This window comes from Lepidochelys olivacea (genome assembly GCF_965140295.1).
Source record: "Lepidochelys olivacea isolate rLepOli2 genome assembly, chromosome: 1".
Classification (NCBI taxonomy): Eukaryota; Metazoa; Chordata; order Testudines; family Cheloniidae; genus Lepidochelys; species Lepidochelys olivacea.
This window is the reverse complement of record NC_140411.1, coordinates 115,923,779-115,935,949: the sequence shown is the minus strand read 5'-3', so window position 1 is coordinate 115,935,949 and position 12,171 is coordinate 115,923,779. Positions and strand designations below refer to the sequence as shown.

At 42.3% G+C, this 12,171-nt stretch overlaps 1 protein-coding gene across 4 annotated transcripts in view; it reads right to left on the bottom strand.

Moving 5' to 3' along the window:
* ST6GAL2 (ST6 beta-galactoside alpha-2,6-sialyltransferase 2) overlaps window positions 1-12,171 on the bottom strand; it is a 255,452-nt gene that overhangs the window by 15,376 nt on the left and 227,905 nt on the right. For all 4 annotated transcript variants that reach the window (XM_084641481.1, XM_084641483.1, XM_084641482.1 and 1 more), the window contains 3 exons: window positions 9,026-9,123; window positions 6,624-6,725; window positions 4,133-4,307 (listed from right to left, as the gene is read on the bottom strand). In XM_084641481.1, the coding sequence (XP_084497607.1) occupies window positions 4,133-4,307; window positions 6,624-6,725; window positions 9,026-9,123 (375 nt within the window). The remainder of the gene's footprint in view (window positions 1-4,132; window positions 4,308-6,623; window positions 6,726-9,025; window positions 9,124-12,171) is intronic.

Genomic DNA, 12,171 nt, shown 5'->3' with positions numbered 1-12,171 from the left:
CTGATTTCAGTTGGGGCCTCTGGAAACTGCCAAAATATAAATAATTCCACATGTGTCTACCCACACTGGGGTGGGACACTGAGCTAAGTATGCAAAGTCAACCACTCCAAAGTTAGGAAATGCCAAAATTAAGATTGCCTGTGCAATCTCCCTCCCCCAACCCCCGCCACACACACACCCTTGTGCATATACATTAGAATACAGTCTTTAATTACATGGTCACATATTATTATGTTCTTATGTATTTTTCCCACAGAGGCCCTGCCTCATTCAGTGTATAGGACAGAGCTGATCTGGGGATGAATCAGGGTTATGTAATAAAGTAAACTGTTGTCTGTAGGGCCCCTGGGCCTCATTTGTTGCAGAAGGTGGAAGGTGTGTATTACAGTTCCAGGTAACTGCACCCATATCTTCCCCTTCCCTCTCCATCGTCCACTCCTGGAGTGCTCAGTCAGGTCTCAGGTTGCCTGCCATCATCTGTCACTGGGTAGGGACCCTTGTCCCATTCTCTTCTGACTGGGAGTATTAAGGCTGCACAAGCCCCTGCCATCCACTGTGATATTCACAGCAAGCCAGTCTGCGTAGATTTGATTTTTTCAAAGGCTTATAACTTGGCCAAGTTTGGGCAGATTTTCATGAGGATGGTAAAGGAGACAGCCCTGACACAAAGGCTACTCCTCTGCCAAATTTCAAGTCCCCACTCCACAACATGGGAGCGCTAGAGCATTTCCAAAGGAAAGGTCACCAGAATTTTTGTTTAATGTAAAAAAATGGAAAGTATTTTCTCCTCAGAAATAGGTGAACAGTTTTGGCTGCAGTTTTCCAAAACAATTTAGCCTGTCATGGAAAATTTCAGCCCAGATCGTTCAAATTTAGCAAAGTTATCAACATCTGAAAACAGGGCTTTATTATGGGAAGTGTTGGGGAACCTAATAATAGGTACTGGTATCAGGAAGGCTGCAGAGCTCCTGAAGACTCCATACCATGGATGTACTTTTACCCAGGTCTGGGCTCAGAGTATGTACCCTTTGCAATGTACGAAATGTGGACAATACAGAGCAATCTCACTAGTAACATCACTAAAGATTTGCTATCCTGACTATTGTGCTAGGAAGGTTTTCAAGCTCAGCCAGCAAAAGGGCCACTTAGTGACCTTAACAATATGTGGGTGGGTCTATCCTTCTGTAGACTGTGGTCAGCTGGAATCTCTCTCTCTCTCTCACTGCATCCCCGGACTGTTTTCAGTTGTACGCCCCTTTCTCAGTATATAATAAATAGCTGGAAACTTGGTGAACCACCTCCAATGGGAGAATATCCAGAACATATGTGTTAAATAGGAGAGCGACATTCCCCCATTCCTTTGTTTAGTTAGATACAGATTATTATAACCATGTTAAGTAGAACTTTACTCCAGAAGTAATCCCAAGGACTTCAATAGGACTACGATGAGTAACATGCTACACAATGTGAGTATGGATGACAGAATCTGTCCCTTTAGGAGAATATACAAGTGACAAGGGCTATGCATCTGTTTTAACTGTACAGCTGCAAATCTTGATTTAGAAAAAAGGCATTCTAATAAACTGATTTTAGGCATGCTTATTTTGGTTCAAGTTATAAATGCAGGCTTAGATTAAAAGGAAATAGGTCCCTCTACCTGTGGAAATTCATAAGTGCATTTTAGGCTACTATAAACAGCAGGATCTTTCTTAATTTGATGTTTTCATGCTAATAATGAGATTGTGCTAAGATAGTATGGGCATTTAATAAATCATTTCCTAGATGTCATCTGTAAAATAAGTTACTGTTATATTTTATAACAACTTTCATTTATCTAGTCCCTCTATTCAATCTGAATTATATTTGCTAGGGATATTCATCCCTAAATATGCTAATTTTTTAGATTTACAAACAAACAAGCAGTGCCGTGCAATTTAGATTACATGGCTATCATACCGTCCCTCTCATTTGTGTCTGTCAGCTTCAGTTCCAAACAGATATTTGCCACTTGAGTTGCTGATAGATAACCAATCTGAACACTAACATGTCCCATCAGATTTCTGCCAAATTGAATTACATTATTTATGCATTATCAGAGATCATCAGGATTGGAAGTGACCTCAGGAGATCATCTAGTCCAACCCCCTGCTCAAAGCAGGGCCAATCCCCAATTTTTGCTGCAGATTTCTAAATGGCTCCTTCAAGGATTGAACTCACAACCCTGGGTTTAGCAGGCCAATGCTCACACCACCGACCTATCCCATTTATATCTACCACTGACAATACACAGTTGCTGTAGTATGCTCGCTTTCAGTTTAAACTACATTACATGTGCACTGTATAGGTATATATTCAATATGCTCTTAAATGTGAAATATCTATTTTGAAGAGCTTTCAAATGCACCTAATGGAATAGTAGCTAGATGACAAATAAGGCAATTAAGGCTCACAGTCGGTTTGTCCAATTATCTCTTTTAGCATTTTATACTGCTGTCCAGAGTGCCCTTCATGTAATATCAACAGCAAAAGCAATGTCCTTAGTTAATTTCATGGAGTCTGGCACAGCTCCCTTTTTGGGGTTAAAAAACTGCAAGAGGTAAAGATGGTGGTGTGGGGTTTTTTTTAAGGCTGCATTTCTGATTTGGGTTTTTTGGGGCTTTTATTTTTTTTTGTTTTGTGGGGTGGGGGGGGTAGGCGTTTACAAGGTGGAACTTTTTTAATGTTTAAAAAAAAAAAAGGTATTTTCTGCTAGCCTTGTTCTCAGAAATAGCCTAACAGTTTTGGCTGAAGTTTTCCATGACAGTTTAGCCTGTCATGGAAAATGTCTCAGTGTTGTCTCTCTTACAGTGCAAAGGTCTTTTCAGAGAGGACGTTTTTGCAGCATTCCTAAAGACAGATTCTGGATTGACAACTGGGCTCTTCCTCTTCACCATTCCCAGGTTCAGCAGCTGTTATTTTATTTTATTTAAAAGTTTTCATTATTCTAGGAAAGATTTTGCTGAACAGTTAACTTTGAGCAATGCCCTGATATCATTTCCAGAATTCTTTGGCTCCAGCTTCCAAAAATTTCACGCTGGGAACTGGCAGCTTCACCATTCTGATGAACACAGCTCTTCTGGTGGATCATGACTGGACAGGTGATCTCGATCCTATGCCACTGAAAGCCTAAAAACTTTCACTAAGACCTTGAATTGGCTCTGGAATCCAATGGGAAGTCACCAGAGGATGCAGAGCACTGGGGAGACATGGCTTTTCCTACCTGCTGTACTAGCTCAAGTATCCAGGTAATCTTCATCTTCAGCCCCAGTATTTTCTGACTGTGATAAACACATAGATCACTATGGTTAGACCCTTATCCGTGGAGGGAAGGGTAAAGTCTCAAACCAGAGGTGGAAGGCAACCCTTGCTGAACTGTTGTTATCTGTGTATCCACTAGTAGTGATGAATCCTGTCAGATCTTGAGACTTCATAATGCATTGCTTACATGTATCCCTACATGTTAGTGATACGCATCTACCAGGCATTGACAGTCACACAACAGGAAATGTGACCTCTGGGCCAAATCATCCCTTCTTCAGGGAAATATTATGGAAGGGCCAAGAAACTGAGTTGAAATTCTGTCCCTCCTAGTGTAAGGGGAGGGTGGCATGCACTAGCTACTCTGAGGCTGGAGTAGTACCACAGAGCCCTGCCTGGGCAAGAAGACTCCTCCTCCCCCGTCGTTTGTGGAGGAAGCATGCAGCTTGACTGGTTGGTTTAAGATTTTAAAACTTTACAATGGACAGTAATAGCCCAATAGGAATTTCAATGTATCTATAACCTGCGGTGGACTTTAGCTGTAAGTAAAAGTAATAGTTTTGTTTCACACAAACCCCCCGTATATCTCACTGCAAAACTCCATACACTTGAGCATTTCATAAACTATTGATTTAAGGGTCAAGAACCCATAACATTCACAGTGAGTCACCCTGTTCTTTTATACCATGTTTCCCATGCTGTGTATTTTAATTGGTCATTGTCATTATACTAGCACAATAAATAATGCATGAAAACAGGCCTGATTATGAGGAGTGTATCTATTTAACCATTATTTAGATAACATGTCTTTTAGGGCATTGCTAGACACACCTACCAATGAAACCTGATGAAGGTGGGTTGGGCTGTATCTTCTCTTTAGTGTTCTCCTGAATGATGTCCCAGAGCTGCCATATAAACTTGGGATGGAGGATGTAAAATGGCTGGTTTGGATTCCTCCTGCGATGCTGCACGTAAGGCGTGAACAGGTTATAGTCTGGCTTCTTAAACCACTGCGGGGGGTGGGGGGTGGAGGGAAAAAACCAAAAGTGAGAAACTGATCAGTCCTAGGGTGCTTCTCAATACACACTAAACAGTATATAAAATACAACACCATTAATGATCTGGAGGATGGCGTGGATTGCACCCTCAGCAAGTTTGCAGATAACACTAAACTGGGAGGAGAGGTAGATACGCTGAAGGGTAGGGATAGGAGACAGAGGGACCTAGACAAATTAGAGGATTGGGCCAAAAGAAATCTGATGAGGTTCAACAAGGACAAGTGCAGAGTCCTGCACTTAGGACGGAAGAATCCCATGCACCACTACAGACTAGGGACTGAATGGCTAGGCAGCAGTTCTGCAGAAAAGGACCTCGGGGTTACAGTGGACGAGAAGCTGGATATGAGTCAACAGTATGTCTTTGTTGCCAAGAAGGCCAATAGCATTTTGGGATGTATAAGTAGGGGCATTGCCAGCAGATCGAGGGATGTGATCGTTCCCCTCTATTTGACATTGGTGAGGCCTCATCAGTTTTGCGCCCTACACTACAAGAAGGATGTGGAAAAATTGGAAAATGTCCAGCGGAGGGCAACAAAAATGATTAGGGGACTGGAACACATGACTTCTGAGGAGAGGCTGAGGGAACTGGGATTGTTTAGTCTGCAGAAGAGAAGAATGAGGGGGGATTTGATAGCTGCTTTCAACTACCTGAAAGGAGGTTCCAAAGAGGATGGATCTAGACTGTTCTCAGTGGTAGCAGATGACAGAACGAGGAGTAATGGTCTCAAGTTGCAGTGGGGGAGGTTTAAGTTGGATATTAGGAAAAACTTTTTCACTATGAGGTTGGTGAACCACTGGAATGCATTACCTAGGGAGGTGGTGGAATCTCTTTCCTTTGAAGTTTTTAAGGTCAGGCTTGACAAAGCCCTGGCTGGGATGATTTAGTTGGGGATTGGTCCTGCTTTGAGCAGGGGGTTGGACTAGATGACCTCCTGAGGTCCCTTCCAACCCTGATATTCTATGATTCTATGACCAGCAGCTCTGTGTTGGCACTAAAGTACGAAAGCATAGTCACCAAGCTGGCCTGGGTTGCTGGACATTTTCTTAGTGAGCCAGTCCTGAACTTGGGCTGCTCTGCTCCCTTCTACATGCATGTGCTCCCAATATGCAATTCACTCCAGTGCATAGAATCAACACAAGGCCTATGCACCATTCACAAACCCGTGTTAAGTAATTAATTAGGAGTTAAATAGGTTTAGTGGAGAGAATTTCATTCCAAAACATCACATCGCTACAGCACCTCTCTGTCCCCACCAGCTGCAGCAGCTCCTGGAGGAGGCTGGAAGCACTCTGTCAGCTGCACTAAAGGGGGTTCACCTGATGAAACAGGCACACTTATCTCCAGCTGCAGCATGTTCAGCTCTATGGCTTCCCTGGGCTCCCACTGCTAATAGCCTCCTTTTCTACAGAGCCCCTCCAGAGACTGCAAGATGGATTTTTGGGGGGTGATGGTGACTGGAAACAAAGGGATTTGGAAGAGGAGGGCACTAGCAAATTAATTTGGAAGTCTGGGGACTTGTGAATAAATATATATGGGGGTGTGCTTGAGGGCAATGGATTTGGAAGAGACTAGGGAAGTGTATTATGTATTTTTATTTAAGTGTAGGGTTTTTGTGGTGGGACATAGGGGAAGATGGAAAATACAGATGTGATGATTTACCTTAGCTCATGCCCCTCCACAAAATCCAGCACTTTCCCTACCTGCCACACACAGCAATTTCTCCCATATTTATTATCTAACTCTCATTTTGAATACACAAAACAGTAAAACCTCACCCCAACTCCCTACCAATCCATCTATCCTCAGTATCTCTTAAAATAAGTATCAGAGTAACAGCTGTGTTAGTCTGTATTCGCAAAAAGAAAAGGAGTACTTGTGGCACCTTAGAGACTAACCAATTTATTTGAGCATGAGCTTTCGTGAGCTACAGCTCACTTCATCGGATGTGCATCTGATGAAGTGAGCTGTAGCTCACGAAAGCTCATGCTCAAATAAATTGGTTAGTCTCTAAGGTGCCACAAGTCCTCCTTTTCTTTTTTTAAAATAAGTAGTCTGCTCAGGTAGAAGTGAGGGCCATTCAAAAGACTGCCCAGTGAATATATATCTCCATATAGAAATGGTGTGCTTAGTTATAAGTACCACATTAAAATCTTGAGATCATTGAACTGACCAGTAGCTATGAGCTGTAGAATCAAACTATTCATTGCAAGTAACTTTGTCCACCGTTTTCAGCTGGTTGGGAGGAAATGAGCAAACTGAGGACTTACCACGTTCAGATTTGCAGAGTAAGGAGCAGGATCCCAGGCCACTAAAACAACATCTTTATATAATGAGCTGTCAATGAAGTGATGGTTTGGATTGGTGAGAATCTGCAAAGAAACACACACACAAATGTTTTCAATGAAACCTGAGCAACATGAATCCTCTCTCCACAAAAGACCATGCAAAAGAATAGCACTAGTAAATGCAAACGTGTACCAGAGTGAAGTCCAGAAACTCTATGAGCATCAAGCTTTTTGAAACACGGCATATCAGTGGCAACACAGATACACATCCATGTTGTTGTTGGATGCTCAACAAGCCAACAAAAATGGTGGGGGAGGGGGAAATGGGGGGTTATCATCAACCTTTTCTTGCTAAGGCTAAATGCAAGGGGTTTGGGTTTTTTTAAACATGTAAAAAGACCTGAGCCCACAGGAAGTACAAAAAGAATAATCAACTTCCCCAAGGCCTTCTCATCCCCCTCCACAGCTTCAGATGCTCCTAGTTATCTGGTGGCCCTGTGGATACACATAGGGTGTGTGTCCAGAAAACAGTCAGGAGTTCCTCTCTGAAATAAAAGCTTCCCTCAGGCACTTGTGCTACTTGAACCTTCAGTGAACTTTTATCAATTTTACATGTTAAGAGTTTCACCGTAAGCAGCACTCATACGTGTGTGAAGATTCAGTTCACTGAATTACAACTGTGTCCACAGTGGATCACCAGTAAGGAACATGTTACAGGCCCACCCAGAAGCCCACCAGTTGTGTGTGGACACAGCTATGTATTCTGGAAATTTAAAATTGAAGTATTACTAGCCCAAACTGTACATCGGAACCTTTTCTTGGGGAGCCAGCAACTTTCACAGAGAGATGTGATTCCAGGATTCTGCTTTGGAGTTCTGTTGTTTTTAGCTTAAATAATACAACTCAGATCCACTGCTGTCAACTGCCCTTCTGTTTCTCTCCAATACATCTTCTCCCTAATCCTTCTAGCCCACTGTGGCTTTCCTTTCATTCCTCTTGGCCCATCCTTTCCCTGAGCTGCTATTCCTTTGGCTCCTAAGCAGATCTTACTGATCCCTGGGTCATCCAAACCCAGGGAGGATTGGGAAGAATGATTTCAACAGTGATTAAAACAGCATTAATTTGGCTCCAGCTGTTTTATTAATGTGAATTCCAGACAAATGAATTCAAAACTAATGGTCATTTCCCTTTAGATTTCAATGAGCCATATTTCCTTGAGAAAAATAATTTTATTGCCATAGCAGTATTTTCCCTACCACAAACTTTGAGCTTAGATGACTTTTCATCAGGTTTCTACAATACCAGAAAAATCAGTCCAAACCACCACAGTATCCCTAACCTACCATTTCTATGGGTAGTGCTTTTTTAAAATACTGTGAACACTTGTCTTCAGAGTATAAGCTTATTAAGGAAGAGATCACATCCTCTTTTAAGTTTGCTCAGCACCTACCACATTGGGGGCACTGCTAAAAACAAATAGTTAAGAAAAGGAATAATTTAACAGTAATGCTACTAAATTGAATTATGCAAGGTTTGCTATGACACAATTTTGAAAATGCAATAATAATAATTATTAAAATTTATATAGCATGTTTTATGTTCAAAACACTGTAAGGGCACTAACTAATTAAATCCTCACAATCCCCAGATGGGGAAACTGAAAGGAGAAAATGAAGTGGTTTGTCCAAGGCCAGAGCTTAGGAAATCAGTTTTAGCAGTTTTTGAAAATTGAAAAAAATACTTCAACCACAAGATGTCACTACAGCTCAACAAATGTTAACCTGTGTGGAGGAAAACTTTTTTCTGGTTATTTGAGGAAGTTCAGCTCAGATGCATTGTTTAGTTTTCACGGAGGTTTCTGTATTTTGTATACATTTCCAACTGGACTTACAAAGAGGTGCAGTGACTTGGCCTAGGTCATGCTCCAAGACAGCTCACTCCCAGGAAAAGGTGGGGTGGCGGTTTGTAATGGAAGATAGGGGAGTTCCAGGATCCATGCTCCTACGGGATCACGGGGACCCAGAAGCAGCATGCAGGCACAAATCCTCTGCAGTGATGACTCTGCCTTAAGCAGGTACCCTGAAATCTCCAGGCTTCATCCAAAACTTTGCAAACCCATCCTTGATTTCTTTGTCTCGGGGAACTCTGTGATTCCAGACTCATCAAGTTTCCTGCCACTATGCAAGAATACCCTGTAGGGGAGAACTGACCCTGAATGTTTCATCAGTTCTACATCATGGTTATGTCATTGGTGTGAATCACTAGTTGCTCACCAGATTATCCAACCATCTTTGTCCTTAAAATGTTTGATTTCTAAGATGTTAACTAAGCAATGTTATATTGTATAGAAATAATAAACACATGAGTTCACAAAAGATTCTGACCTGAGAGTTAATGATGCGCATGGTCGTTTTATTTCCAACATCTTTTTCATAGCCACGTGTAGGAGCAGAATTAAATCTCAGAACTGCATCATGAGAATCTAAGGGCACAAAAGGGCTACATTTATATATTTCTTAGTAAGATAAAACAATCTAATTTCAAGGAAAATGGATTTGTAAATATTCCTAATCCTGGTATTCAGAGGATAAATATTCTACCATGAGGCAAAGCCAAAATCCTCTTTATCTGCCATATGTTACTACAATTGTTCAAATCCACTGGAAAAATACAGAACAATCCAATACTAATTTAACTTGCAATGCATATGCAGTGTAGTTGCAGCCATGTCATACCTCGCCCACCTTGTCTCTTGCAATATATACAGATTTACCCTCACTGGATAAAATTAGGATGGAAAGGTCCACACAACTTTGCATATTATTTCTACTGCAATATATTAAAACAAATACTTCATACAAAGATGCGTTAAACTAGGTCAGTATGCAGCTGTGTAATGATCATCACTGCTTAGATACAGAGGTCTATAATAGGCTTATATTTTATAAAGCAGAATTCTGTCCTCCAAACCTGCAAATCCAACCTCATTCCCCAAATCAGTGCAGCTCTTGTGGAATCTGTGGGTGGGCAGAGCTGTCAGCACACAGGCCCTATTCCTCCACAGCAACTTTAGGGCCCTCTCTGGCTTCCCGGACCCTGGGCTCCAATAGGGCTGCACTGCTAGGGCTTTCACACAAACTAGAGTCGTGTAATTAGGAAGAGGAGCTCTGTATAAGAGACAACTGACTTTGGCCCCAATTCAGCAAAGTGGTCAACCATATGCTTCTCTTCAAGCACATGCTTAAGTCCTGTTGACTTCAGTTTAAGCACTTTGCTGGACTGAAGCTTGCATCAGTATTGTCTTTGTGAGTATTCCCTACTGCTTATGTAGATTTCAGAAGAGGTTGGAAGGGGGTGCAGAGGAACTATAAAGGGGGTTAGTGAGAATGGCACTCCCACTACAGACAGTACTCTCCTGCTTTCTTACAAGTTTTGTCCCTAGGCCTATGAAGAGAGAGAGGATGATCTAGGCCAACGCATGTTACCCACCTCTTCTCATATGACAATTTAACTGATGAGTACAATGAGTTACTATAACAGTTATTAATTTAACTATATTTAAAATGCACCCATCCATAGCTCTGGGCACAGCTACAAAATCATTAAAAATGGAGCCCAGCATTTACTTTGCACGCCAGTCCCACCCAAACGGACTCTCCCCTCTTCACCCAGGCCCTCTGCCTGGAAAAACAGTGGAGAGCTACTGCAATGCAACACATCCCAACTCTGAGGTCAACGGAGCTACTTGTGTGAATGTGAGATTCGGGACTGAGCCCTGCAAATCTGCAAGGTGCTGAGCACTTCAGCTCCTTCTGGTACCAAGCAGGGAGGGGAGGCTTCTTGTATATCCCTGTGCGCCATGTAATTGCCTCACATAATCTGGCTCTAAAGATCTTGGCCCCTTCCACCTAAACATAAGTGACCTGATTTTTTCCCCCAGAAACATCAATGGGAGCTGCAGGCTCAGCATGTCTGAAAATTAAGCCCCTTATATTTAGGTGCCTAAATATGGATTTTAGGACCCTAACTTTAGGTGTCCAGATTTGAAAGTTTTGACCACAATCTTGTGACAAGGGGAGTTATACAGTTCACTGTGTTTGTTAACACATTTTAGCACAGCGTCTTAAAACTTCCAACATCCACTAGTGCTGGCTTTTATATCATGTGTAAAAACCTTTTCTTTTAAAAGAAAAGTAAACTGGGGTGCAGTTTAACACTTACATTAGCTGCTTTTAAGAGAAGTGATTTTAAACCTTGTGAAGTATTTTGAGGTATTCAGGATAAAGCTATAAAATGACTGACTGCTGTTCACATGTTAAGGGGAAAATAAAACCTCCCCATGACTTCACAACAGACTGTGATGCTGCCAAAACAGTTGTGTTTCCATTAAATAACATGACCTGCAATGCAAGTATTTACAGTTGCAACATCGATCTTCTTTCAAAAACACCTATGATGAGAGTGCAAAAAGCAAATTAAAGTCTGTGACAGCATTTCTAATAGGAACACAGAAGAGGGAGCTAAAGGGCTACTAATAAAAAGTCCCTGTGATCCTCTGTTATCAATTTTTTACTTCTGGAAAGGTATCTAGTTACAACCCTGATATGCGTATCACAAACTACGAGAAGGCGCATGCAACCTGGAGCTGCACCCCACGTCCTTCCATCAGTAGATCTCTCCCTTTCTAGATGGCCTCTCTTCGGGATTGAAAATCTGTGCCTCAGGAAGGAGAAGCTTGGGGGCAGAAGGGCTGATGGCAGGGCCAGCATCACAGTTCTACCACACGCTATGTGTGCAGCGTGTTATATCCCCCACCCTGACTCCAGTGGAGCATTTCCAAATAGCTGGAGTGGGCATTAGAGCTGGTGCAGCAGAACAGAGGCCTTGCATGGGTGGCTCTAGCATTCAGCAGATCCCCAAAGACATACAGGTTCTGTGATCAAGCACTCCGCTAAGCCCTGACTGCCTGACAGAAAGTTCTGGAGCAGGCTTCTGAGGGGAACCTTAATTTTCATTCCCCCGTTCCTTCCCCACAGGCTTTTCCGATAGAGGGGTTTGAAATGTTAGATGAAGGCCTTATTAAAGGTGGCATTTCAAACCTGTAACTTTTATTAGGACTCTTCCACTCAGGAGAGACACATCAGGTGAACGTTCCCAATTAAACTGAAGGCTCCACAAGAATATGGAGTGAGTGGCATGAGGCTGCCATGGCCAGAATAGTTATGAGGGAATACTTAGTGCCATGGAGTCAAACGGGCACTAAAGGCACCACGATGTCAGGGTGAGCACCCAATACCACACCGAAAATACCTGTGCTGGTTTGAGACTCTGACACTAAAGGATTTTGCTTCATTTCAGTGACAGCACACAGTGGGAGGAAGGAATTGTTGAGCTATTTCACCTCAGAGGTTTCTAAATCAGTGGGACTTCTCATGAAATTGGGGGTTGCTCGGTTTTGATTTTAGCTGCAGGCTGGCAGGGCACTTGTGCTGTGCTGGAAGCCAAGTAGAGTAGTTTAATAATGACAGCG